At 53.4% G+C, this 27,168-nt stretch overlaps 8 protein-coding genes across 8 annotated transcripts; 3 read left to right on the forward strand and 5 right to left on the reverse strand.

Annotated features, from left to right (window-relative positions):
• Positions 1-118: 118 nt before the first annotated feature.
• Triagg1_5450 (uncharacterized protein) lies at positions 119-1,371 on the reverse strand (the record flags this gene model as incomplete). Its single annotated transcript, XM_062899966.1, has 2 exons — positions 119-754; positions 808-1,371. 2 exons carry the CDS (start codon positions 1,369-1,371, stop codon positions 119-121), a joined length of 1,200 nt encoding a protein of 399 aa, XP_062755571.1.
• A 4,079-nt stretch (positions 1,372-5,450) lies between these two features.
• Positions 5,451-7,193, forward strand: Triagg1_5451 (uncharacterized protein; the record flags this gene model as incomplete). Its single annotated transcript, XM_062899967.1, has 1 exon — positions 5,451-7,193. One exon carries the CDS (start codon positions 5,451-5,453, stop codon positions 7,191-7,193), a length of 1,743 nt encoding a protein of 580 aa, XP_062755572.1.
• A 588-nt stretch (positions 7,194-7,781) lies between these two features.
• Positions 7,782-9,350, reverse strand: Triagg1_5452 (uncharacterized protein; the record flags this gene model as incomplete). Its single annotated transcript, XM_062899968.1, has 3 exons — positions 7,782-8,277; positions 8,346-9,226; positions 9,303-9,350. 3 exons carry the CDS (start codon positions 9,348-9,350, stop codon positions 7,782-7,784), a joined length of 1,425 nt encoding a protein of 474 aa, XP_062755573.1.
• Positions 9,351-10,002: 652 nt separating this feature from the next.
• Positions 10,003-11,879, forward strand: Triagg1_5453 (uncharacterized protein; the record flags this gene model as incomplete). Its single annotated transcript, XM_062899969.1, has 2 exons — positions 10,003-10,423; positions 10,486-11,879. 2 exons carry the CDS (start codon positions 10,003-10,005, stop codon positions 11,877-11,879), a joined length of 1,815 nt encoding a protein of 604 aa, XP_062755574.1.
• Positions 11,880-12,128: 249 nt separating this feature from the next.
• On the reverse strand, positions 12,129-13,145 carry Triagg1_5454 (uncharacterized protein; the record flags this gene model as incomplete). The annotated part of the gene is made up of 3 exons (XM_062899970.1): positions 12,129-12,782; positions 12,844-12,985; positions 13,096-13,145. 3 exons carry the CDS (start codon positions 13,143-13,145, stop codon positions 12,129-12,131), a joined length of 846 nt encoding a protein of 281 aa, XP_062755575.1.
• Positions 13,146-14,526: 1,381 nt separating this feature from the next.
• Triagg1_5455 (uncharacterized protein) lies at positions 14,527-16,104 on the forward strand (the record flags this gene model as incomplete). Its single annotated transcript, XM_062899971.1, has 3 exons — positions 14,527-14,950; positions 15,034-16,012; positions 16,074-16,104. The coding sequence occupies 3 exons, from the start codon at positions 14,527-14,529 to the stop codon at positions 16,102-16,104; spliced, it is 1,434 nt and encodes a 477-aa protein (XP_062755576.1).
• Positions 16,105-16,435: 331 nt separating this feature from the next.
• Positions 16,436-17,798, reverse strand: Triagg1_5456 (uncharacterized protein; the record flags this gene model as incomplete). The annotated part of the gene is made up of 3 exons (XM_062899972.1): positions 16,436-16,505; positions 16,563-16,686; positions 16,754-17,798. The coding sequence occupies 3 exons, from the start codon at positions 17,796-17,798 to the stop codon at positions 16,436-16,438; spliced, it is 1,239 nt and encodes a 412-aa protein (XP_062755577.1).
• Positions 17,799-21,762: 3,964 nt separating this feature from the next.
• Positions 21,763-24,151, reverse strand: Triagg1_5457 (uncharacterized protein; the record flags this gene model as incomplete). The annotated part of the gene is made up of 4 exons (XM_062899973.1): positions 21,763-23,072; positions 23,143-23,206; positions 23,356-23,442; positions 23,720-24,151. 4 exons carry the CDS (start codon positions 24,149-24,151, stop codon positions 21,763-21,765), a joined length of 1,893 nt encoding a protein of 630 aa, XP_062755578.1.
• Positions 24,152-27,168: the final 3,017 nt, after the last annotated feature.

Consider the following 27,168-nt stretch of genomic DNA (forward strand, 5'->3'; position numbering starts at 1 on the left):
ATGGAGTATTCAAATTTATGTATATGCCTTCACAAGGCGTATAAAGCTATGTACACCGAAAAGAAGCCGCTTTTGCAAAGCAAACGGCTTGTTCACATTATCGTCCATCGTGACTCGTTTAGCACTTCTGGGGCCTCCAGTTGGGGATGATGTATCCGCCGTTGGGGTCGTTGATGTCGAAGGTGTCCTCACCCCTCCAGGCGTGGAGGAACCAGCCAACGTTGTTGGTCTTGAAGTAGGCGCAGTTGTTGTCAAAGGTCTTCCAGTAGTTGGTGTACTGAGTGCGGCCCAGGTCAGTGTGTCCGGGGTAGTGCTGAGTAGGACCCCAAGCCCACTGAGTCTCGGAGATCCAGACGGGCAGGCCAACGTTGGTCTTGACCCAGGCGATCTGAGACTGGATGTAGCTCCAGGCAGAGGACTCGGCCTGGTTGAAGTGGTAGAAGGGCATGGGGTGGATGTGAGCAACATCAGAGTTGGCCTTGACGCCGGAACCGATGGAGCCGAGTCCCTTGCCGCCGCTGCCGCTCATGGTACCGGGTCTGTCCCAATCCTCGCTGATACCGACCAAAATTCCCTTCTGGTTGAGAGTAGCGCGGAACTTGCCAAGGTCGTTGACAAAGTTGCCCTGGTCCATGCCGTCACCAACGGGCTCAGAGCCGAACTCAGCCCAGTGAACGACGTAAGGGGCAATGGCCGAGACCGAGGGGTCGTTGATGGCATTGTAGATGGCCTGCTGGGACTGCTGCCAGACGGTCTAGACATGAATGTTAGAATACTGCTGCTATTTGATAGAGAATGTGTACTTACGCCACCACCGAAGTTGGTCCAGACCTGGACAATCAGGCCCATGTTGTTGGTGTAAGCGGCCTTGATAGCGTTGATGAAGACGCTGGACTGAGTGCACGTAGGGTAGTACATGCGCACAATGGTGGCGCCGAAATCCTTCTTCATCTGGGCAAAGTCCTTGTTCATCTGGGCATAGCCGTTGGAGGCGGCTCCGCAGTTGCTGTCCTCCAGAGGGTAAGAGAAGCCCAGGAAGCCATAGTAGTCCGACTGAGGGCACCACCACTGGCTGAGGGGAGTGCTGGGAGCAACAAAGTTACCAGGCAGAGTGGCATTGCCAAGGGGGAAACAGCTGCCTCCATTGCCACCTCCTGGAGGGTTGGTGCCGCCTCCTGGAGGAGTAGTTCCTCCAGTGCTTCCACCACAGATGCCGCTGATGCAAGGGAAGGGATCAGAGCAGTCGTTGTCGGTACTGCAAGTCGCGCCCTGGCAGTGGCCCTCCCATGAGCACGTAGCGGCGGCGGCAGGAAAGGGGCTCGCAAGAACGGGAGCGGCCGCAAGAGCGGCAACCAAGAGCGAGGAGATCATGGCTGAGGATCTGTCTCTTTGAGAGGAGGTGATGATAGAGAGATGGTATCGGCCGAGAAGAAAGTAGATGCCAAGCCGGGCTATTAATACTTGTTGAGATCTCCCTGAGGCTGATTATACCAACAGGCTCAAAGCAACCTCCTGATCCGCCTTGTTCGGAAAAGCCATTGTCCAGCGGCAGGGCGGGAGGCCCTACCAGCGCTCAGGGGGACATATCCGGCCCCTCGCTGTTCATGCTCGTCACCACCAATATACGAGTAGCACAGCTTCTCCCGTGAAGAGTAAGGAGTAGCTCCTCCAAGGGACCCAAAAAGAGCAGCTGAGTTAGCCATGGTCATGCCCTCCCCACAAAAGCTACGAGCAAGCCGACTCATCCCCCTGTTCTCGAACGCCTGGCAGATGCTCTAATGGACGGACAAACATAGACCGTCAAAGACCGAACCACGAGGCTATTCGCTGTTTCGCACAGCTGGGCAGGGAAAAGGCCCGACTGAAGCTGTCCAACTGCCTCCGCCGGCAATTACGGCAGTGTAGCGGCATGACAAACATCAAATCGGCAAACGTTCCATTGAGCTTATTCGCCATGCGAATTGCCCTATCCGGTTGTAGCAAGTGAAATGAACGGGGTAGCACGTTCAAGACCCAGCTTCCCAGATGAGAATCGAGGAAGCTGTTAAGCTCAGCCTAGCAGGGGGGTCTGACGCACTAACCTTGGACAGACTCAGCCGTGAATCGCGCTTCTGCCATGCTCTTCGTATTTTTGGCTTTACTCCTCTACGAATTGGGTTGGTCATGCGTTTCTCAACTCCCACAATGGGTTGCGGACCCATTGAGTTCGGTCGTTCCGTACAAATACGAGTAGTAATACTTGTAACAATTGAGGCTGTCAAGTAGGTAACAACCACAAACAGACAGTTTCTGGTGGAGAAGAGGAGTTGACCAAGCAGAAATGCGCTTATACACATGCATAACCCACGGGTTCTCAGCTCTTACCAGGTCAAGCTTATCCTCGGCAACACTCCCCCCAGTCGCCGATCTAGCCCCTTCGTGAGCTTGGCACGAGGCCTGGCTGGCCCATGCTTCTGCGCGTTGACGGAGCAAAAAGGCTGCTAGGGTCTAAGTTTAAGGTTACTCCGCGTTCTGCTAACACAGAATTAAGGAATACGAGTGTAACCTAAGCATGTTGCATGTTGAGTACAAGCGCCTCCCCAGCCGCTTACTCAGGTCCCTCGTCTAAAAGGGGAAACAAAACAGCTCGACAATCATACCCTATATAGAAGCTGCTTCTAGAAGTAACTCAATTAAGTGCCACATTAAAGTAAATCATTTCTTTACTGGGTTCTTGGCTGGCGAAACACACCGCAGCTTTCTGTTCGAAGATCCACCTTGTCCATCAGCATGCTCATAACAGAGGGCCCCCCTAGGAACGCTCAGTAAACGAGCACGAGCTGGCTGACTTGATCCAAAACGGTAATTAAGAATGAAATACAGCAGGTGGTTGGATTCAGCGCGGTACTGTTGTGACATCATATAAGTTGGGCAGCACCTGGATGAGGCAGATGGAATTACCATTCTGCCACCAGTGGTCGTACTCGTACTGTACGACCCTGACAAGAAGGAGCCAGATTCGAGTTCCACTGTTACCGCCGAGATAGCGCTTATGAGTTAGCTCATTCAGCCCCCTTTGCCTCCATGTAGACCTTGATCATGGCGCATCACTGCTAGTTCAGAAAAGTGGCGCGGAAGCAATAATACCTATCCCCTGAACAGCAATGCAAAGCCACGGCTAACAGACGGGAGGATGCAATTGCTCGCAAGTATGGACCTGGTTCAGATGGAGCATTTCTATGAAGAGGCAACTTGCACAGCTCAAATCGAAGCATTTATTATGAAATGTTTCGTGACAAAGACACGTTACAAGAGAGATATCATGACTTTGAGGAGCAAAGTCCTAGAGTGCAGTATATGCAGCACGATCCCTGCAGAATACAAACCAGATTCCCTTTACAATTGTACCAGCCGCTTGAGGGCAAGCGATGGTGGATTCTGACCGTCAAAAGGATTGCTGACTACCTGCCGTATTGTCAGCAATTACTTCTGCTCATACCACTATCCTATTGAGGCACAAGTTTCATAGCCTCTCGGTTGTAACCTTCAGATTCCTCGTATTTTCTTCTCCCTTTTTTATCTGGCCATGTATGGATAAGGCGAAGCAGATTCAAAGGTTTTACCAATGCAAAGCGCCTACTTGATGACAGCTTACGGGACACGGTTAAGTATATAACGAGCATACGAGATACATATATTGACATATACCGCATCTACTATTCAACTTTCAATATGAACTGGGCCCCTTCATAGATCCATATCAACGAACCACCAGAGAGTGCAATGAGCCGACTCACTTGGCGAATATCTCCAAATTATTAATGATAATACCATTATCGTTAACGCGCATCGGTTGCCGCATTGGTAACAACATTGATGTCAGGATCTCTAGCGCTATCCCGTTTAGACTCAACTGCCATAAAAGGTAATTGCAGGGTCTAGATCCTTATGTCTTATAAGTCTGAAAATGGCTTGCTCTAGCAACTGCAGTTCTATTCTTTCACGGGGACGGCCGTTGGCGTCATGTTGATTCGGATGTGAAACCCGTGTGAGTTGTCTATAAGAAACAACAGCCGCTCCTCGTTATGCATACAGTTGCCCTTGGCAGAGGAGCCTTCATATTTGATGCCTCTTGGCTTGTTACTTATGCAGCGCACCGTGCTGAAGGACGAACGAACTATTTAGGGTACTCTAGGAAGTACCTACGTTGCTGTTTTCTGGCATCCCAATCCTCTCTGATTTCCTGTTTTCATAGCGGAGGCGATGGAATGCACGTAAGATGTACCCAGTCTGCGATGTTCTCTATAAAGACACAAAGGCTAGGATTGCCTGTTATACTGGAAACAGGTGACGGGCTCGTGTGTTATGACAGCGTTGATTGTATGAACCATACAAGGCAGGGCTAATGTATTGATATAGATGATATAATAGAGTAAAAACCAGCCTCTTGAATATGATTATGTGTATGATTACCTAAAGGTACGTGTTATGGAGATGTGTAGTTGGGTGTAATATTATGTTTGTCAAAAAAAGTCCATTCACTACAAGACTATTGGCATATATATTTCAACAATATTAATAAAAGGTCTCGGTTATTTATTAATACATCGGGGGCAGACCTCTTATATAGGTATGCACAATCTACAAAATCCAGACAGATCGGCCAGGGATACCCTACAACACCACATGTATGTATAGTGATGAGAGGATATTGATCAGCACCATGTTCTCAAAGAACAGATAATTATATTACCATATTTGGAAAATGTTTCAATGAATTAACGCGAACCTGTTCTTCACCAAACATTCTGCACAGCCTTACAATGTACATGTGGCTTTTTAAGCTACTCGTCAACAAATGGCAAGCCTGTTGCAACGGCACAAGAGGCTGATGTAAGTCGTTTCAATAAATGACCATTACCCTGATCTTGAACATTGCACGCTTGTTTCTGACTAGCAAGAATGCAGACCCGGCTGATTTGCACATGGACATGTAGCCATAGTGTTTGCTACTTCTAATAAGTACATGTATACTTCTATCTGCTGTACATGATCTGATGAAGCTCATTGTATGTTTCATCCCCACGCATCTTAAGTATATATTGAAAGATTGACTTAAACGCATGTACAGACACTCCCATTGGTAGTTACTTAGCGTACTCTACATCATGCTATTGGCTGTTGGGATACTTCAAGGCGCGGGCAAGGCGAATCACAGCCTTGCTTCACGCATCCCAGAACCACACAGAGTCCTCCGCGAGGGGCAGCCATACCACATGTACCTTACATTAACATACTTATGTGAGAAAACATTCAACGCGCAATCGTATGCGACTACGATTGCTGCCTGATCCCCGCAAAATTACGAAATACGCGCCTCGCTCTCGTCGACTTTACAGTTCCCAAGAACGCGAGCGTCTCCCAGCGATCAATCTCACGAATTCATTTAGTTTATATCCTCATAGCAAATTATGCGTCTGATTAATACCAGCACGCTAGAATTCGCCTGGTTCCCTAGAACTCCACCTCCACATGCAATCCTTTCCCACACTTGGGGCTCTGATGAGGTGACTTTTACGGATTTCACCAACCTGTCCACGAGAGCCAAAAAATCGGGCTTCACCAAAATCAAACAGACCTGCGAAAAAGCTCTCAAAAATGGCTTCAGCTACGTGTGGATAGATACATGCTGTATCAATAAAGAAAGCAGCTCCGAGCTGAGTGAGGCCATCAATTCCATGTTTCGATGGTATCGCGACGCGGCCATATGCTACGCCTATCTCGAAGACGCCCCCGATGACATGAAGCTACCGATAACAAGCTCTTCGTCGATTAAACACTGCAGATGGTTTACCCGTGGCTGGACATTGCAAGAATTGCTTGCGCCCAAGGAAGTTGTATTTTTCGGAGCCAAATGGACCAAAATCGGTCGAAAGACGGAGCTTAAAGAAATTGTGGAACAGATTACTGGAATTCCCTGCGCAATTCTTACCGGAGACATACGGTTAGACCAGACCAGCGTTGCAAACCGCATGAATTGGGCTGCAAAAAGAGAGACGACTCGTGAAGAAGACATTGCGTATTGTCTCATGGGAATATTCGACGTCAACATGCCCATGATATACGGCGAGGGCCGGAATGCTTTCACTCGCCTGCAGGAGGAGATCTTGAAGCAAACTCAGGATGATTCCTTGTTTGCTTGGCGGGCCAGCCAAGAGTCTGCATCCGAGGCCCCGTATCGTGGCTTATTTGCTTCATCGCCGAAAGAATTTGCCAGTGAGGCGACTTTCACTCCCTTTTTCACTAGCATGGCTGGTGCGTCGACTATACTCGGCAATGGGCGAATATCACTCAGCTGCGCTCTATACCGAGACGGCTTCATTGGCCTCAAGTGTTATCAGGGCACGGAACTCTCATCAGTTGTGGGCGTCCACGTCATTAACACAGGAAACAATCACTTTATACGGTCCATACCCTCGCAGTTGGCCTTAAAACCTCATCAATATCCTATTGCGTTTCAAACTGCTGTATTTGATAAGTTTGTCGAGATGAGGGAGCCGAGATTACTGAGCGACATTTATGAGCGCAATGAACTTTTTCTTGCTCTGCCTCCAGAAATACGGTTGATGGCCGTGTATCCCGAAGAGTACACAGGATTTCAGAAGACGATGAAGCTGCCAATAACGCATCTTGTCGGGAAAAAAGTTGCCTTTCGTATGGAAGTCGACAGGAAGGCATCGGGGGCTGATGTCTTTCAAAAGATTGGATGGGATGCCAAGGGCACGGCAGTTCTCCTACTGCTTTGGGTTGAACAACTCAGCACAACATTGTTTAATTACTATTTTGACCCAATGACCGTCAATGCTTGGGATGCCGAGTCAGAGTTTAAAGCTGCCGAAAGGCCTCCAGAAGCACTCGGTGCAAAAGAAACAGCCATTGCGTGGTCTACTATTTGTGCGACTGGAAGTCATATGATAGTGGGCGGGCATCAAATATTTCGTCTTCAGTTGAGTATTTCTACAAATGCGGATTTCAAAAAGACGGCGGTAGATGTTCTAAATGAAATGGAAAAGGCCGAAAAGCAAAGAGAAAGGGAATGGGAAAGGGAAATGAGAAGGGAATGGGAATGGGAATGGGAAAGGGAAAGAGAAAGGGAATGGGAATGGGAAAGGAGAAGGGAATGGGAGGAGGCTGAAAGGAGGTGGGGAAGCTGAAAGGGAAAGGTCAAGGGAAATGGAGAGGGAGAGGGTTGCTAAGAGTGCTCATGAGTTTAAAAAAAAAGGTGTTAGACAGGTATAGCTTCAGCGAGTTTTTCTTTGTTTTGATACTTGAAATTGCCTTTTATATCGCTCTTGGAATATTTCTATCCAAGTATACCAAGGTAGCATTATTGAAAAACAACTCATTCTCACAAACTGCAGATTCACCCGCCTCGGTGCAAAGTGCCTGGCACTGGTAGAGCGGGTCAAGGTCTTTTGGCCAAAAAGTGGTATCAGTAGAAGATTTCACGCCCAGACAGCTGAGTAAACAGCTTTGAGGCCCTCTGGCATCTTGGAAGCGACAGCTTATGAATGGGACGCTGATAGTAGCCAGGCATACGGATACATCATTGTCTCTGAATAACAAGCAGCAAACAGCACATACCACGCCAACGTGAGCCCAAAGAGTGTTCAAAACAGAACAAGTCAGTCGATTTTAGACAAGCTATAAGATGATATATATGTACACGTGCTCTCCCAGAAACACCCACGCCCAACCAATTTTCTTCATACATGTTTCATTTCAACGTTAATTTTCATTCTTTAGCTGCTCTCGGCCTGCTTCAGGAGACCCTCGAGGTTGATGCTCTTGGGGCGCTCAATGGGGAGACCCAGGGCGCGGTCCCAGATGAGCTGGGCGAGGGGACCCAGACCACGCGAGACACCAAAGGTGGCGGTGTAGTACAGGGTCTCGTGGAAGCCGTAGTGGTGGAACAGGACGCCGGAGCTGCTGTCGACGTTGGGGTAAGGGTTCTTGGTCTTGCCGTGCTTCTTGAGGACATCGGGGGCGATGCGGCTGTTCTTCTCAACCAGCTGGAAGACGGGGTCTTTGGCAATCGTGGGGCGAGAAGCGGCGTAGTCCATGAGAGCCTCGAATCGAGGATCGGGCTTACGCAGAACGGCGTGGCCGTAACCAGGGACGACACGGCCCGAGTTGAGGGTAGACCAGAGGTAGTCGTGGACATCCTGCTCAGTGTAATTGGCAGGGATGGCCTCCTTCATCTGGAGAATCCAGCGAAGAACCTCCTGGGCGGCAAGACTGAAGAAAAGGTTGTTAGTGGATAGTTTGAGCGTGCAAGTGGGCCGTGAGGGACGAAGAAAACTTACCCGTGAAGAGGACCGGCCAGACCCTGGAGACCAGCACTGTAAGAAAGGAAGGGGTCGCTGAGAGCACTGCCGACCAGGTGAGTGGCGTGAGCAGACACATTGCCACCCTCGTGGTCACCGTGGAGAGCAAGGTAGAGTCGGAGGAGATCCTGGAAGTCCTCGTTCTCCTTGCCGCCCTTGCCGAGCATGGCAGCAAAGTTGTAAGACCAATCCTGCTCAAGGTCAACCTCGGCAGGGAGAGCACCGCCGCCCCTGTAGGCGTTCTGGTAGATCTTGGCGGCAATGGTGGGCAGCTTGGCGAGCAGGGAAATGCAGTCGTCAAAGGTAGGCTCCCAGTAGTCAGCCTTGTTGAGGCCCTGCTCGTAGGCCTTGGCGAACTTGGACTCGTAGTTGAGGGCCGAGACGGCAATGGCAAACTGGGTCATGGGGTGCAGATCCTTGGGGAACTCGTCGAGCATCTTGTTGACGAAGGCGGGGATCTGGGCCTTGGAGGCGAGCTCGCGGGAGAACTCGCGGACCTGGTTGACCGAGGGGACCTGGCCGGTCAGGAGCAGCCAGAACATGGACTCGGGGAGCATCTCGGTTCCCGTCTTGCCCTTGGGGAGCTCCTTTTGGCAGTCCTTGATGGTGCGGCCGTGGAAGCGAATGCCCTCGTTGGCATCGAGGACGGATCCCTCCCAGACCATGGCCTTGAGGCCACGCATGCCGCCGAGGGTGTTTTCGACCTTGACCTCACCAATGACCTTGTTGCCATGGGCCTTGACCTTCTTGAGCAGCTCGCGCTTGGCGGGAATGACCTCCTTGAGGGTCGTCTTGAGATCGGGCTCAGCGGTAGAGTAGCATCGCGCGGCGTTGGCGAGGAGAGCAGCGCGGGTGTAGGGCTGTCGGGTTGCATTGTGAAGTGTCAATTGGGCTCTATTCGGGTGTTTCGATCAAGCAAATGGAGATTCCACTAACCTTGAAGGAGCGCAGGGCTCGAGCCGACGTGGTGAGGTTGAGAGCCATTGTGATGATGATGAGCCGAGCTGCTGATGGCGGGGCAGAAGCAGAGCTGCGGTTAGCTACAAGTACAAGTAGGTACAAATACCCAGAGCACCGGATGCTATCGCCGATAAGATTAGAGGGGGGACTTACAGTGGACGATTCGATTCCTTGCTTGCACACAACGATGATTAGGAGAGGGAGAAAGAAGAAGAAGAAAAACAAAGACAAGAAGGAAAAAAGAAAAGAACCGAGATAAAGTTGGACCACAACAAAAAAGCTCCTCACCATCTCATCTTTTCCACCAAGAAAGCAGCCAAGCCCGAGACCAGCAACGGCAGCCCGTCGTCCGTCACCGCTTTCCAAACAGCCGAAGAAAGCCGCCCGGTCGGTCCGTCGGTAGCCCCGCGCCGCGTGATTGGCCAATCTGGGTCAGCCGCGCCTGTATCGGCCCTCTTTTGGCTTGAGCCGAGCATCAACGCTGCTTGGAAACGAGGAAAATGGAGGCGGCAAACATGTCCCAAAGTGGCCAACGGGCGAAGTGACCGGGGGATATAAAGCAGAAAACGACTTCGAATCCCGCGACGCATACACGTTTGCCTCGGTAATCGAATATCGACCTCACCCTGTCCTTCCTGCTTCGATATCTCGATAGTGACAGCACCAGTATCAGAAGATGATGCGAATAGCTTCACGGGCTCCCCAGCGGGTGTGCTCCCTGGCCTCCTCTTCTGCCTCCGCCGCTCTTCGTCGATCCATCCCGTGCTCTGTTGCCGTCCGCGCCATTGCAACAACCGCTCTCATGGCCGCTCCCACTCAAACCATCGCTCACGCAGCGCCAGCCGACGCCTACCAGCTGCTGCCCGAGGCGCAAAAGGCCGGCCGGGCTGAAGATGCCCTCTATGAGGCCCAGGTCAAGGAGATTGAGGAGTGGTGGGCATCGCCTCGTTATGCCGGCATTCGACGCCCGTACAGCGCCGCAGATGTCGCCTCCAAGCGCGGCACCCAGCTCGTCAAGTACCCCAGCTCCGTCATGGCCACCAAGCTGTTTAACCTGATCCGCGAGCGCGAGAGCAAGGGCGATCCCATTCACACAAGTAAGTCATACCACGCATCATCGCAAAGGCAAAGACAACCGCTAACCTCTGCTGTCAACCAGTGGGCGCCATCGATCCCGTCCAGATGACCCAGCAGGCCCCTCACCAGGAAGTCCTCTACATCTCCGGCTGGGCTTGCTCCTCCGTCCTGACCAGCACCAACGAAGTGTCTCCCGACTTTGGCGACTACCCCTACAACACCGTCCCCAACCAGGTCCAGCGCCTCGCCAAGGCCCAGTCCATGCACGACCGCAAGCAGTGGGACGCCCGCCGCAAGATGACCGCCGAGGAGCGGGCCAAGACTCCCTATACCGACTACCTCCGCCCCATCATCGCCGACGGTGACACCGGCCACGGAGGTCTCTCTGCCGTGCTCAAGCTGGCCAAGCTGTTTGCCGAGAACGGCGCGGCCGCGGTGCACTTTGAGGACCAGCTTCACGGCGGCAAGAAGTGCGGCCACTTGGCAGGCAAGGTCTTGGTGCCCACGGGCGAGCACATCAACCGTCTCAACGCCGCCCGCTTCCAGTGGGACGTCATGGGCTCCGAGAACTTAGTCATTGCCCGTACCGATTCGGAGTCTGGCCGTCTCATCTCGTCAGCCATCGACGTCCGTGATCACGAGTTCATCCTCGGGATTGCCGACCCCACCATCGAGCCCCTCGCCGAAACGCTGCAGGCGATGGAGGCCAAGGGGGCCACAGGCGCCGAGATTGATGTCTTTGAGGCCAAGTGGGTGAAGAGCAGCAGGCTGGTGACTTTTGACGAGGCTGCCGTCGAGCACATGCAAAAGGAGGGCGTCGCCCAGGCCAAGATTGACGAGTATCTCTCCGCCACGGCCGAGGACCGCGACATGGGCATCTCTCGCCGCCGCCACCTCGCCTCCGAATACACCAAGACCCCCGTCTACTTCAACTGGGACGTCCCTCGCACTCGTGAGGGCTACTACCACTTCCGCGCCGGCATGGAGGCTGCCACCAAGCGTGCCCTGTCCTTTGCTCCCTACGCCGATCTCCTCTGGGTGGAAACCGGCGACCCCAACGTCGAAGTCGCCGCCAAGCTGGGCCGCGCCGTGCGTGCCGTCAACCCCGGCAAGTCCCTCGTCTACAACCTGTCTCCCTCGTTCAACTGGATGGCCCACGGCTTCACCGACGAGAAGCTCAAGTCCTTCATCTGGGACATTGCCAAGGAGGGCTTTACCCTGCAGCTCATCTCGCTGGCCGGCCTCCACTCGACGGCCACCATCACCAACGAGCTGGCCAAGAAGTTCAAGACGGACGGCATGAAGGCGTACGTGGAGGTTGTGCAGAGGCGAGAGAAGGAGCTGGGCTGCGATGTGTTGACGCACCAGAAGTGGAGCGGAGCGAGCTACATTGACGGCATCTTGGGTGCTATTCAGAGCGGCAGCTCCAGCAGCAGGAGCATGGGAGAGGGCAACACTGAAGGCCAGTTTGACTAGGCAAAAGGGAATACGGAAATGAGAATGGTAAAAAAAAAGGGGGAATAAAAAGATGGAAAAGAAAGAGTAACGTTATGCATATATAGATATATATGGGAGGCATTTGGACGGAGTTGGGTACATATCAAGTATTTCTTATTACATTTACAATTTACAACACATGGATCTGATTCATCACGGTGCTTTACACAAATTCCATTGCTTGCATTCCTGTATCTCTTTTTTTAACTAATCATACAAATCAACCCATCACTCCAGAGAAGACTTCAGGGCGTTGTTGGTGGGCGCCGGTGCCGCAGGTCCCTCGGCAGTGACATATGCCTTGCTCATGCCACCATCCACGACAAAGTCGCTCCCGTTGACGAAGCTAGCCTCGTCACTGGCCAGGAACACGACGGCGTGCGCCTGCTCCACAGCCTCGCCAAAGCGGCCCGTCGGGAAGTGCACCTCGCGGCGCTGGCGCTTGGCCTTGTCGTCGCCCAGCCAGTCCTGCAGCAGCGGGGTGTTGAGCGGCGCGGGACACAGGCTGTTGAAGCGGAAACCCTCGCGGGCGTGGACCATGGCGAGCTCGCGGGTGAGGGCGAGGACGGCGCCCTTGGAGGCCGTGTAGGCGAGCTGCGGGGTGGCGGCGCCGACGAGGGCGACGACGGAGGCGGTGTTGATGACGGAGCCCTTGGTCTTGTTGTTGCGGCGCAGGGAGAGGACGGCGTGCTTGCAGCCGAACCAGACGCCCTTGACGTTGATGTTGTGGGTGAGGTCCCAGATGGCCTCGGGGGTGTTGATGGCGTCGTCGTCGTTGGCGTGCATGATGCCGGCGTTGTTGAAGATGACGTCGAGGCCGCCCCAGGCGTCGAGGGACTCGACCATGGCCTGGACGTCAGCCTCTTTGGAGACGTCGCATTTCTGGCAGAGTGAAGATGAGCTTCGTGTTTGTCTGTGTGCGGTGAATGAAGAATGGACATACGCGAGTCTCTAGGCGAGGGGCCGCGGGGACGAGCTCCTTGACCTTGGCCACGGCCTTTTCCAGCGCGGGCTCGGAGATGTCGGCCAGGAGGACGTTGGCGCCCTCCTTGGCGAAGAGGATGGCCGTCTCAAGACCAATGCCTCTGTTTTTTTTTTTCATCATGATTGTCAGCACATGTTGGGCTCTCATGTGATGTAGACAGATGGATGTTGGACAGGCGAGAGAAGGGGATGAAGAGGATATTCGACTCACCCCGCGGCACCGGTGATGATGGCGTTTTTGCCAGCTAGACGTCCGACCATGATGATGATGATTTGGTTGTAATTATCGACAAGGGATTGGGTTAGTTGAATAAAAGAAAAAAAAAACAGCGGTCGAAGTGAGGTCGAGGTTGGGTTCAATTTATGCTTGGGCAACGACACTCGAAACGCAAGGGATTGGAGATGGAGGGGCAGTTTGACATTGACATTCCGTAATCTGTACTCCGTACCCGGTACTCTGCGGTACCTGATTGCCCATGGCACGGCGGGGTTCCCCTGGGGCTCGTGATGGGCAGAGAGACTCGACTCGACTCGACTCGGTCAATCGGTGGCAGGTCCACCAAGGCCACAAGTACGAGTACATGTAAATCTGGCCATCAAAGGGACGCCCTCTAATAGCATTGACGGGTCCAGTTGCCTGAAAATTACCTAAAACATTGAAGAGATAGCTGGCGGTGCTAAAAGTGCCTAGTCGGGTCTGTGAGAGGCACGAGAACGGGCAGCGTTTAGTGGCTCAGGGATGGAATTAACATGCGCGGATCCATCAGGAAGAGGACCCTTAGATTACCTGTACCTAGGTAGTACCTTAAGTACAGCTCCGACAGCGGTGGCCGAGGTACCACGCAAGTACTGTTCTGTGCTCCATGTGCAGCTGGTCGTGATGGAGAGAGCCGTCATACAACAGGTACCTTAGTACCTCATGATGGCATCTTTCACGCTCCGTGTAATGGCTGCTTCATGTGTCCAGTCCCTTATCATATCTACTAATCTACATGCATCTAATACTACACAATCCTTCCACTCTATGCACCGATAACCCGGTCCCAACTCTCCATGTCCATTCCATATCAATTCTCACCACCACCCACCAGCCATGATAAACCCCAACTGATAACGATAGCCCCGTCCAACCCCTCCATTGGCTCCCCTGTGCCCTGAGCCGCGGCCCCCGCAGCGCCAAACATGCCCCAAACATGCCATCCAGCAACCAACTTGCCCACCCCCCTCCAACTCCATCATCTCCATTCTGCATGTGCATCGCCAATCTCCAAGTTCGTCTGTCCTACGTGACATCTTCTAGAACCAGCACATGTTTTGATTTGGATTTGGATTATTCCTTTCTGGGTATTTAATCTGCGGGGTGTCTCGTCTCGTCTCGTCCTCACGCGCCTCGTCGTCTTCCGTCTTCGTTGTTTCGTCTTCAGTCTTCCAGCTTCCCTCGATAACGGCATGACTCGTTGATCTGCTTGCGACTGCGCCTCTACACCCCACCCTGTTTGACGCTCCAGCCTCTCTTGACTTGGAACGTCATTCTACAACACAGCAACAGCAATAACAACAACACTCGTTCTATCGAAATACCTTGAGCAAAACACCGCAACACCTACAGCTTCTGCTCTCTTACCTACGAGCACCTCTTACCATGACCACCAAACCCATCACCGCCGCCTCCCTAGAGGCCCTGCTCGAGCACGACACCAAAGTCAAGCTGGCCGGCCTCGACGTCGACGGAATCCTCCGCGGCAAGCTCGTCTCCAAGAAAAAGTTCCTCTCCATCGCCACCGCCGGCTTTGGCTTCTGCTCCGTCATCTTTGGCTGGGACATGCACGACCAGACGTATCTGCGCGAGCTCAAAATCTCAAACGCCGAGAACGGATACCGCGACCTGCTCGCCATCCCCGACCTCGACAGCTTCCGCAGGATACCCTGGGAGAACAACATCCCCTTCTTCCTCATCACCTTCCACGACCCAGACACGAAGCTGCCCATTTGCGCATGCCCGCGCGGGCTGCTGAAGACGCAGCTGGACCGCCTGCGCAGCAAGGGCTATGGCGCCATGGCCGGTGGTGAGCTCTCACCGTCACTGTTTTCACTGTCTCTGACGACAAGAGATGATGCATACTAACAACCTCTATTCCGTTTCCTCTAGCTGAATATGAATTCTACACTTTCCAGACCCCCGACGACTCGTCATCTCCCGCCAACTTCCTCCAGAACAACCCCCCGCACCAGCTCCCCTCGCTCACCGAGGGCATGTTTGGATACTCCCTCACACGGCCCGTCCACAACCGAGACTGGTACTACGAAATATTCGACACCTGCGAGGCGTTTTCCTGCAATGTCGAGGGCTGGCACACCGAGTCCGGTCCAGGTGTGTTTGAGGCTGCCCTCGAGTTTGGCCAAGTCGCCGAGATGGCGGACCGCGCCAGCTTGTTCAAGTACGTCGTCAAGAGCGTTGGCGCAAAGCATCGCATCACTCCGTGCTTCATGGCCAAGCCCAAACAGGGCCTCCCTGGAAACAGCGGTCACATGCACGTCTCCATCGTCGATGAGAATGGCAAAAACCTGCTGGCGAGAGAGACGGTTGACGAAAATGCGCCGTGGAAGGATGTCGCAGGGCTGTCAGACCTGGGACGTCATTTCCTGGCCGGTGTCTTGGAGGGTCTCCCCGACATCATGCCTCTGCTTGCGCCCACAATCAACTCGTACAAGCGTCTGGTCGAGAACTTTTGGGCCCCGGTGACCGTCTCGTGGGGTCTCGAGCACCGTGCCGCTTCTATCCGTCTCATTGCGCCGCCCACTTCCAAGGCTTCGGCCACACGGTTCGAGATCCGCGTGCCCGGCGCCGACACCAATCCCCACTTTGTCCTGGCCGCCGTCCTGGGCTGCGGCTGGCGCGGAGTCGAGAAGAAGCTCGAGATTCCGTGTCCGCCGCTGGCCATGGGCGAGAACGTTGGCGGCTCTTCCGACAAGGGGGCGCGATTGGCCAAGAGCCTGCGAGAGGCTACGACGAGATTCATGGCCAAGGACAGCATCGCAAGAGAGGTGCTGGGCGACGACTTTGTGGACCACTTTGGCGGCACCCGAGAGAATGAGATTCGACTGTATGACGAAGCCGTAACAGATTGGTAAGGCCCAAGCACCCTAAGAACCAGAAGACGTGCCTCTGTACTAACATGTCGTGTCCAGGGAAATGAAGCGGTATATTGAGGCCGTGTAAAAACGCAGACGGACTGGCGCAAGAGGCGGTTGAATGACTGAAAACGTTGCGTAGATGGCTTATGATTATCAACATTGTGAGATGCGTAGAATACCAGCGACGGAGACGGTTTTGGCTAGACTTTTGTCTTTTTCTTTTCCTCTTGGGCATGAGTAGTTGAATAGCAGTGTGGCAGAGTGTTTCTACGTGCTTTTTGTCATCGTTTCCCTCCCTTTTGGTCTTCTTTTTGTCTTGGTTTGCGCTCTTATTTTGCTCAAAGTCGCTCGAGAGACCAAAAGGGGGTATGTATGTGTGTGTATAGTCTGGGTGCTTGTTGACTTGCAGAGGCTCTTCATTGTGTCTTTTCCACACTCCTCGCCTTGGTAGCTTTGCCGCCGGGCTTTCTCGCCGATATAAACGTCCTATATCATGAAATCATCAGCATCATGCAAAGAGAAGCGGCAATACGATACACATACACTTTGATGCAGCTCCTGAGGAGCGGATCGTCATATTCTTGCATGACCCTTTCCAACAGGTCGCGCGTCTTTGCTTCCTCCCAGCCAGCGAGGCCAAACATTCTCAGCGTCCAATGGTTACAGCCTAGGGGATGGCAGCGTCAGAATAGTCAAAACCTATCACCAAGCTTCCACCGCGGGAAAAGACTCACCCGTCTCGAGCATCTTGTACAGAATCTCGCCCTTCTTCCTCACCACCGGATCCCGCGCCCAGTTGCGCACCGGCATCCAGTCCGATCGTTCGCGAACGCTCTCGGCGCCCAGCTCGCGCAGCCACGGCCTCACCTTTGGCGTCGGGTCAAAGTCGATGCCCTGGGCGGCGGCGATCTCGGCGAAGACGGCGCCGTACTCGATGGTCGCCGCGCCAATGGCCGCCCGGGGCCGCTGGTCCGTCTCCGTCTCCGTCCCGGCGGCGTCGGTGTCGTCGGACGACTCGGCCATGGGGTCCGGGTCGACGCCGAAGAAGAGCGGCGTCACCTCGGTGAACTCGAGCTGGCCGCCCGGCTTGAGGTGGTCAAAGGCCTGGACGATGAGGCGGCGCCAGTCGCGGATGCCGCCGCCGACCAGGTTGCGCAGGTGGATGAAGTCGTAGAGGCGCGGCGGCCAGTCCTCGGCGGCGTCGGCAATCTCAAAGGTCAGGTTGGGCGGCACCTCCTTGGGCAGGTTGGCGCTGCTCAGCTCGATGCCCAGCACGTCGACCAGCGGGTTGCTCTGGGCCATCTCCATGCCCCAGTGGCCGCCGCCGCAGCCGACGTCGAGGACGTGGAAGCGCGGGCTGCCCGGCGTCAGGAGCTCCAGCGGCAGCTTGGTAAAGGTCAGGGCGCCGCCGAGGCACAGCGTGAAGAGCTCGTGCTGGTAGGCCTGGCGCTGGTTCTCGCACGGGTCGTTGGGCGTCACCATGCGGCCCGAGCCGTGGTAGACGTGGCCGTACTCGTGGATCGGCGGCAGGGCGTCCTCCGAGGCGGACGAGTAGTTGGAGTTGGAGTCGCTGGCCGTTGCGTCGTCTTCGTCGTCGTGGTCTTCTTCTTCTTCTTCTTCTCCGTCTTCGTCTTCCTCGTCACGTTGGTGCTCTTCTTCTCCGTCTGTCTCTTCCGTCTCTCCGATGTCGGCATCATCATCATTGTACTCTTCACCTTGTTCGTGACCGCCGTCTATGATGACAGACTCGCCAGCAGGCGGCACACTTTCCACCGCCATGATCAATCAGTCGTTGCAACTCACCAACCGATATCGCAAGTTGCGGGTGTTGTCAACCAAGACTCGGAGCTCAATCCCCCTCCCAACAACAATCCTTTTCCAGCCGTCTTCTCCAGACTCGCAATCCCTGTCCACCCTGACTCGCTTCTTTTTCTTTGCTGGGCTGCTTATACCGTCCTTCAATACGTTCAACTGCGTGCTGCAATCAGAGTCGTATTGATGTGGACCGCCGCGGCGTCGCTTCCACCCGCCCTAATTTAGACAAAACCTGGAGCCGCGAGCCGTCTACCAAGTGTCATGTGTCATTTGTTCTTTAATCCTTCTGTCGGTTTCTTTTTCTCCCGTGATTTTTCGTTCCTGCAGATGGAATTTTCGCCGATTGCTTACACAGCCAAAAAAAAAAAAAAAAAGGCAGATGTTGTCTTTTCTCTCTTGGAAGGTTTGAAAAGAAGAGAAACGGCCCCCAACGTGGCAAGACAGCTGAAAACTGTCAACTGGAAGAAAACAGCCCGTCAGGTGATGTGTGTGATTGATTGTCAAGCGAGCTGAGAGAAAAAGTACAGTAGCTCCAAGGCCGCAATCCCTGTAGCTGTCGAACTTGTACAACCAGGGCTTGGAGCGAGGCCGGAATGTCCGGTGTAGATTGCAACGGGCACTTTTTCTTGCCGTTCTTGTTTTCCTTTTTCTTGATTGGATTGAAATTATCAAATGAAATGAAACGAAGTGAAATGAGAAATATCAGCCACCAATTTCCAGACGGTGGCAGTAGGTTGGGCTAAGAATAGAATGGAATCGAACGGGGTTTGATTAGCAATTGAAAAGCTGCGAGATGGGATGGAAGAAACAGGAGCGTGGGATTGGATTGGATTGGAAGGCTGAATAGAAGCAACTCCACGTGGACGCCAAGATGGGGGCTGTCGATGTGCCAAAGGAGAAAAATGTGATGAATCGGATTCACATGGGTCGGGGGACACGGGAAGAGGAGGAAGATGATGGAGGAAGAAAGATTCGCTCGCTGGCTGATGAGCAAAATAATGTAGTCGATATTAATCAAGGACGACGAATCAGCTTGATCAATGTTTTGTCATCTGAGTTGAAGGAGGAGGGAAAACCACACAATTGGAAAAGAAAGAGAAGAAGAAAAGAGTAAGACGATGAAAGAAAAGAAATCAATCAATAAAAACCCCCAATCCCCAAGTCTCAATTCCCGAGCTCATAATCCAGCCGACAGGGGAGGAAAAAAAAAAGGCCCGTCACGGTCACCCATCAGCATTCGGGATATGATCCAATGGTAAAAAAAATAAAAATAAAACAAAAAGACAAAGATGCAGGCGGAATTGGCCAAGCAATTGAACCTACCTAAGCAACGCAGCTCCGTCTGTCTGGTCGTCGGAAACCGGCCTGTTCCGTCCTCATGATCTTTTATTATTTTTAGCTGGATGAATTAATAATGTTGAATAATTTGTCAATGTTGTATTTTTGCATTGCTGTTTATTCCTGCTCATAAGCGCCCACCCAGACTCTCACATGATGCCATTACACGCAAGCAACCCATCATCAACATCAACAACAACAACAACAACTTCAAACACACAGACTCTTCGACACAACCCCATCATCATCATCATTCTCTCTTCTAACCTGCTGACAAGACTCGCCGCATCTTGCCTAAATCGCCCGCTGCCCCAACTAGATCCACCCCCCCTGTTCGTCGTCTCTACCTCGTGTCTTGATCTTTCAAAACCAACAAAAGCTCCATCGAGCTGCATCGTCACAGTTTGATCCATCTGAAATCCTTCCCGCGCCTTGGTCACAAACCCGTCACGACACGTGTTGCATAGGCGGCACAGCTTTAGTGGATCTGTCCAAGGAAAAGACGGGATTGGCAATGAAGAATTGATTCCATTCGTTTACCAGTTGGTTCATCTCACGACCTCAAAGAGCCAAGATATCAAATCACATACTCGCACTTGTACACACAACATCCTCCCCCAAACCCTCCCTGCTTCCAACCAATGTCAACCCATCCCAAAGTCATCATCATCATGCAGCCAACAAACTGTCCGTCATCGGCACAAACCTCACATCGCTCCATCCGTCCGTCCATCCAAAACATGCATGGACACACACGTGTGATAATGCCCGCAACAGTAGTCAGGGGCTCCCGTATCACTGGACGTCTTACTGTTACTACTCTGCCTCCATTCCCGCTCGTCACTTCACGGCAAAAAAAAAAAAAAGAAAAAAACACTTCACTTACCTATCCAGCCAAGCCAAGCCAAAAGAAGCACCTCGCCAAACAACATATCCGCTCATCCACCTCAAACGATGTAACACCAGCAATTCATTCAATCAATTCACAAAAGCAAAGTCATAAAAAAAGAAAAAATCTCCGTTAGCTCCAAAATCATCATAAAAAAACTTCCCTCATTCGGCATCGTCAAGCACGATATTCCATACACAACTCCACAACGGCCAAAAACCCCACAGCTCTCCCTCTCAATCAAGAAGCTCGCAAAGGAAAAGAAGAAGAAAAAAAGTTCAATATGCACATAAGACAGAGAAACCGCAAAGTACCCAATCCAATCACGAGTTTAGAAAACAAACAAGGGGAACAAATACTACCATGCAGTGCTTCCATGCATTGGTCTTGGTCTTTCTCCAGGCACCCGTTTCCCATACCCCTACACTGCAACCCAACGGAATACCACCATGGGAGGGAGGGAATCCCAAATGCTAGTACAAAGAAAGAAAGAAAAAGAAAACCTCCAACTCTTCTTAGACCTGGTGAGCCGATACGACACTCTCCTGGGAACGTCAACGCATTGGTTCGTACCCGATACTCCCCCCTCCGTCTCCATCTCCATGCAACAACAAACGAAATCCAAAGCCCCCCAATGGTGATCCTCCTCGCACGCTTCAAAGAATACATGTAAGCAAGAGAAATGCAATGCCACATCACGTACATACTCACCAACGCGAGTCCGGATACGCCGCCTTGGCATCAACATCAAACCTCCACGCATGACATCTGATGACAACCTGCATGGTGCTGTGCATACGACATCTAATCATCAACCGTCAGCCTCGAGTCCAACGTCAAACCACAAAAAAGCCAGTCAAAACGGTGGATCGTTGCATGAAATAAACTGGATTCCCCGTCAGTGCTCTACTCAACACGAAACAATGCGAGTCTGATGCTCATGCAACCTCGGCACCACATGATCACTCATACCGTTGCAACATCAGCCACCCGTCATCACATCACATCACAGACAAAGAGAGAGAGAGACAGACACACGACCATTGCCAATCAGAATCAACAGTTGTTGCAATTATTATGGAAGTTTTCCGCCTGCATTGACCCCCAAAAACGCCGGTGCTATGACGTGTCATAATATATCGAGAAAGAATCTTAAGCCTCCACCAAGTCGCCCACCGCAGTGTACACCACCCAAAGACTCCACTAAACCAGGTAAAAGAAGAAAGAAAAACAGGGGAAGAAAGGGGAACAAGAAGAAGGGAGACAACTAGAGAAAAGACAAAGAGAAAGAGAGAAGGGGAAAAAAAGCTGGCACAAACAACCGCCCTTGACGACTCATAAAACCCTTCTGTAGCTGGGTAAACTGCTCAACTTCTCTGGCTCTCGTCTTCCGCGTCAACCTCGTTGAGCCGCTCACCATTAAGAAACACGTTTAGTAGACAAAGCTGAACCCAATGAGTAGGCGGGGAAAAGACACCATGCCGGCCAAATAATGCAAAGAAGCACACATCAATCCTCGCAATAAAAAAGCATGCCTTCCGCCCATGTAGACCAAGGCGATGAGAACCACGACGCTCAACCGACCCAAGGTTCTTCGCCACATCATTCTCTCTCTTCTTCTCTCTTCGGCTCATCACCTTCACCTGTACATCAAAGGACGTGGACACACTTGGTGCCTCTGTCGGGTAATCGTGGCTGGCTTCACGAGCTGCTCTTCGCCTTTGCGCGTCCACCACGTCTCTCCCAGTGCTCCTCATCCGGAACGTATTCTTCGGGGTGAAAATCGGGATTTCCGTAGTGTGCTCTGTTCCATACGCTGTTCTTAAACGTGGTGCTCTGCGTCGTCTGGAAGACCGGCTCCCGGATACCAGTGCGGTTGCTCTCTTCATACTCCAGCTGGACGGGGCTGAACCGTATGTGGTATCCCGACGGGGAAGCCACAGGCGGTGCCGGGGGGTTTGAGGGGAGAAGGCTGCTAATGCTGCTACTCCTCGTGGTAGGGCTGGGTGTCATTGAGGCGTTCGGAGTCATGGGGCTGACCGCCACCGCAGAAGAGGGAGGGAGCGTCGAGGGCGGCGGTGGCTGCTGCTGTGACACCTCGGGATACTGTGGCTCCCAGGGGCCGGACTGCTGCGATGGCACAAAGGGTTCGCCGACAGGGCTGGTCGCCGGCGGCGGTGACGTCAAAGGGGACATGACGCTCACGCTCAACTCGCCCAATCCGCCCACGCCCAATTGACCCAGCGAGTTCATGGTGAAGCCCGGCAGCGTGTTGAGAAGACCCATGTTGTTCGCGAAAACCGTTGGGCTGATTGTGAGGCCGTTGGTGAAGCCGTCCACCCGGTGGATCTGTAGATCGGCAGAGCCAGAAGGCGCAGGAACGGAGACGGGTATGGCCGGCGGAGCGGGAGCCTGGACGGGCGGTGCTCGATAGAGAATGTCGTAGTGGTCGGGACGGTATAGCAGGTACAGCGTGGGCCCGAGAGCGGTCGTGTCCTGCGAGTTGGCCTCCTCCGGGAATCGGTAGCGGTTAACTTGGCTTCCGGGGCTGCGGTCCAGATACGCGATTTCCAGCACAAAGTCGATGGGCTTGAGCAGCAGGTTGGCCAGGCCAATGATGCCGAGGTGCTCAATCTCGCGGTTGACAATGTCGATGGCCTGCGAGCAGTAGTTTGCAATGCCGCCGAAATCAGCAGCAAAGTCGTCGTAGATGGCCGCGTTCGCCTTGAGGGAGGTGGCCGACAGTATGCGGAAGTAGTAGATGATGTTGGCCTCGATGGTGCTGTCGTTGAAGCGCTGGAGCAAAATCACTCGAGCCAGGCCCGGGTTTGCTATGTTGGCGGCAATGTCCCGCAGCAGGTTGTGCGCCTCTTCGGCGAAGTCTTCGTGATACTCGTAGCGGCCGATGTTGGAGATCATGTGGCCGAGGCTCATGAGGCGAGCCACCTCGCCCTCGATCTGGCCTTGGTCTCCGAGGTCGATGAGCTTTTCGTAGTATGCAAAGGCAATTGCTGCAGAGACAGTGGTCCGTCGTTAGCTTTGCACACGCCGTCGAGCTCGAGACTGGTGCAGCAAACTTACCGCGCCATCCGCAGTTTCCATCGCCCTTGATCTGGCGGTAGTGGGAGTATGTCTGTGGTAGAGCCTACGGCGGGGAAAGAAGCTGATCAGCATCCATGTTCAACATTTCCTTTTGCTCCTGTTTCTTCTGTGTCTTTTTCCCAGGCCATGTTTCCATGGCTCAATTCCGTTCGCCATGTATCTATTCCATCGGAGGGGAGGGGGGAGACGAACGATGGTCTTCTCGACATAGACAGGGTCGGCCTTTGCGTATTCCTGGGTGATGGCATCGCTGGGGGTCTTTTCGCCGACAAACGGTCCCTGTCGACAGCATCAAAAGCGTTAGCAAGCCAAGCTGAAGCCTATTGCGCCCTTTTGTCTGGGGAAGCGGGGAGACGAGGTGAGAGAGAGAGAGAGCCGTCTCGCAGTGCGAGACAAGAGCAGAGCAAACTCCGTTGGGATTGGGGAAGCGCTGGCCGTGATGTACAGCATCTTGCGCCAGGCCAGGCCAGCAGAGAAGACGAAGACGAAGACGAAGACGAAGACAAAGACAAAGACAAAGACAAAGACAAAGACAAAGACAAAGACAAAGACGCACCTCGAGGCCCGGCTGGAATCGCTCGGCCGCCGCCTGTTGCGCGGCCATGTCGTGCAGCGCCGAGTCCTGCTCCTCCATCTTGATGATTGGGCTGCCGGATCGATCGAGTCGCCGCCGCTGGGGCAGATGGTGGTGCTGCAAGACCGAGTGCGGAGACGGCGAGCTGTACGGATAGAGAGCACCGCAAGATGCTGGCCCGAGAGCGCTTCCAGGGCCAGCTCCAGCCGAAGCTCCAACTCCAGCGCCTCCAGCTACAGCTCCAAGTCCGCCTCCAGCTCCAGCTCCAGCTCCAGCTCCTCCAGCTCCAGCTCCAGCTGCTATGCCTGCTCCGCCCGTGGGGAACAAAAAGTCGAGGCTGTGGCCGGCGCCTAAGCCATACGGATAGGAAGCAAAGGACGAGGCGGAGTAGGGCGTGGGTTGAGGCTGAAACATTGCCTCCGGAGTGGGCAAGTTTTGTGTGAGAAGAAAAAGAACGGGGAGAGAGAGAGGGAGAGAGGGAGAGAGAGGTCGACGGCGAGATGAGTTTCGACGGATGGCGAGCTGCTGGGCTCTGCTGGGCTGCTGCTGGCGGCACAACAGCACACGGCACAGCGGGTTAGCGACAGCTTCAGCGCTCGGTGGAACACCAAGTTAGCGGGCGACAGGCGCTGGAACTGAACAAGCGAGAAGGGGGAGACCAAAGGAGGAGAAGAAGAAGAAGAAAAAGGACCGGCAGCACCAAAAGCTAATAATCTTTTTTTTTCTCTCACTCAATCTCTTTTTCCTTCTTTGTCCTCTCTACTTGGTATTATTATGGATGGATGGATCAAATCAAATCAAATATGGATGTATCTTCCCCAGTTAGCGGCGGTAGCAGCGGTTACTTGGCACGGTGGATGATGATGAGTGCAGCGACACTTGGTCAAGTGCAAGTGCAGGCCAGGGACAAGGGACCAAGACCAGTGCATGTACATGTATGCGGGCACCTGGTCGAGCGGGCGTCCATGTACCGGTACCTGAGCTCAGGTGCTGGGCTGGACAGGCGCGGTACCTGTGCCGTGCTGTGCTGTGCTGTGCTGTGCGATCAGTGCTCGAGGTGCGGTCCGGTGCGCTGGCGGAGGTGGGCCGCCCAGTGGATTTGAAGCGCTGTTTTGGGGCCCTGCTAGCGCTCTGGCACGCTGCTTCTGGGGCTCTCCGGGGGCGGGTTCTCAGCAGTCCAGGCCGGCAGATTAGCGAGCTTCGGCTGTGCCGTTTGCAGGGACCGGAACCTTGGAAGTCTGTGCTGGGTTCCAAGGTGGTGATGTTCTGTTGTCAACAAAGAGAGAGAGCTGCGAACCAACAGCCAACGACTGGACGCAGCGAGAGGGGAAGTTGTTGTTGATGTTGTTGTTGTTGTTGTTGTTGTTGTTGTTATTGATTAGGTGATCAAATAACGAGTGATCAAAGGGACAAGGAGAGAGAGATGGCGAGAGAGGGAGACAAAAGGTTGGGGAAAAGGCAGAAAAGAGAATGCGGAACGGTGGGTAGAAATTCAAAGAGATGGAAGTGATTGAGGCTCAAGCCGGGAGCGGGAGCGGGGAAGGCCTCGATTCAAGTTAACCAAAAGCAGACGGGCTCTTTGTTCCTGTCCGCTGCCTTGTTCTTCCGTCTGGGTGTTTTGATATCGAGCCTGTGCTTGTGGCGAGTGGCTGCCTGTAAGCCGAGTCTCACTGGGAAGAGAGAGAGAGAGGAAATAAGGCGAGCCAACAAACTATGGCAAGGACGGGGAGTGATGCTTTGTTCGTGATGGGGCTGTGGACTGGACATGCGCTGTCCTGTCCCGCTTCGGCGGAGCGAGCCTTGCTGTTTCTCGTCAAGATCAACTGCAACCGGCGATGCGGTGATGGATTCAATGATTGCACGATTTGATCAAGTGTCTCTTAGGCATCCGTGGGCTAGGGAACAGGGCATGGAGTGGCGGCGGGAAAAGGAAAGATAGACGACCGGACCAAGAAAGATGACAGCGACACCCGGCTTATAAGTACATAACACAAAGCATTGGATGTTGCAGACGCAGACGGGTTGCGACGTTGAAGCGCGTCGGGCCCCTGGCATTGGAACATTGAGCTCAAGCTGGCGATCACGCAGCGGGCGACAACCCCCGGGGGCGGGACAGGGCTGAGATGGAATATGGAGGCGAGGTTTGCCATGCTTCGTATACAACAGAGGTTCAATGCTTACATCTACATACGTCCCGTCTATTGTCTACACGTATCCCAAGCGAGTTTCTTGTCGGCGTCGGAGCAAGACGAGCGAGAGCTTCGGCAAAGAAGCTGCTCAAGTTCGGGCAAATACAGGGTCATGCATGTACATACAGGGCGGGCAGGGTGCGGGATGACCAAGGGCATGAATCAAACATTCAATCAAGATGGGAACTCAAAGCGATGTGATGGGGGTCAAGCATGGAAGAAGTCTAGGACTCGGAGCCTTGTGTGCGTGTGTACATGTGTGTGCGCGCGCGAGAGAGGGTGATTCATTCATTCGCCCAGTACGAGTACTCGTACATGCATCAAGTATCTCGTTCCAAGACCTGGGTGCCCTATGCAAACGGAGACCAAAGGCATAGAATCAAATGTTTGCGGTCCTCGCAAGACACAGGCACAGCTGTTTGACGGCCTATTGGTGCGCGTCAGGGCTGCAGGAACAGAACTGGAGAGTTGCAAGCAGGAAAATCAACTAGCAGTTGTCGACCAACTACAATCCCGAGCCCGTCCATCACCAGAGGCAAGAAGAAAAAAGAGAGGGAGAGACTATCCGGGGCTGGGAGGGCGATCTGGTCCCGGAGTGGACAAGGTGAAGGGCAACCAGGGACCCATGCCCGTGGTGTGCTCAAAGAACGGTGAGAAAAGGGCATGGCGTCGACGGAGAATCAGTTGAGCGCGGACCGAGGCGAGGGTCTGCCTCCAAGTTTCAATACATGTACAATGAAGGCCAAGAATGATCGAGTCCGGGCTAGTCGTGATGCGTGCTAGTAGGCAGAGGTGACGATGGTATAGGAGGCACATACGAGTACTCATACATGTATGTGCGTACATACAGCAGCCAGCATGAGATGGAGGGAATATCCTGGAAAGCCCAGCCGTCAGGTGGCTGGCTGGAGGCACAGGACCCTTGCAAGCTTTCAACGTGCCCGTACGTGTAATAATCCATACATGTGCATACATGTACTTGTGGGAATACATGCACATGTAGGTACGGAGTACCATGTGGTGCTCGGTGCAAAGGAACATTGAACCCAGCAGGAGAGAGAGCTCCATCAACATCATTCAAGGAGGGGAGAAGAGGTTCCGGAGCGGTTGAATTACATGTACGGAATACTGGAGCAGCATCTGTACCCTGGCCTGGCAGGCGAGCAAACAAAATTGAAATGGGGGGGGGGGGGGGGGGGGGGTGGCTGAAAAAACACCAACCAAGCAATCATTAAAAAATAA

Source organism: Trichoderma aggressivum (assembly GCF_033847375.1).
Source record: "Trichoderma aggressivum f. europaeum strain CBS 100526 chromosome Unknown scaffold_019, whole genome shotgun sequence".
In the NCBI taxonomy this organism is placed as follows: Eukaryota; Fungi; Ascomycota; class Sordariomycetes; order Hypocreales; family Hypocreaceae; genus Trichoderma; species Trichoderma aggressivum.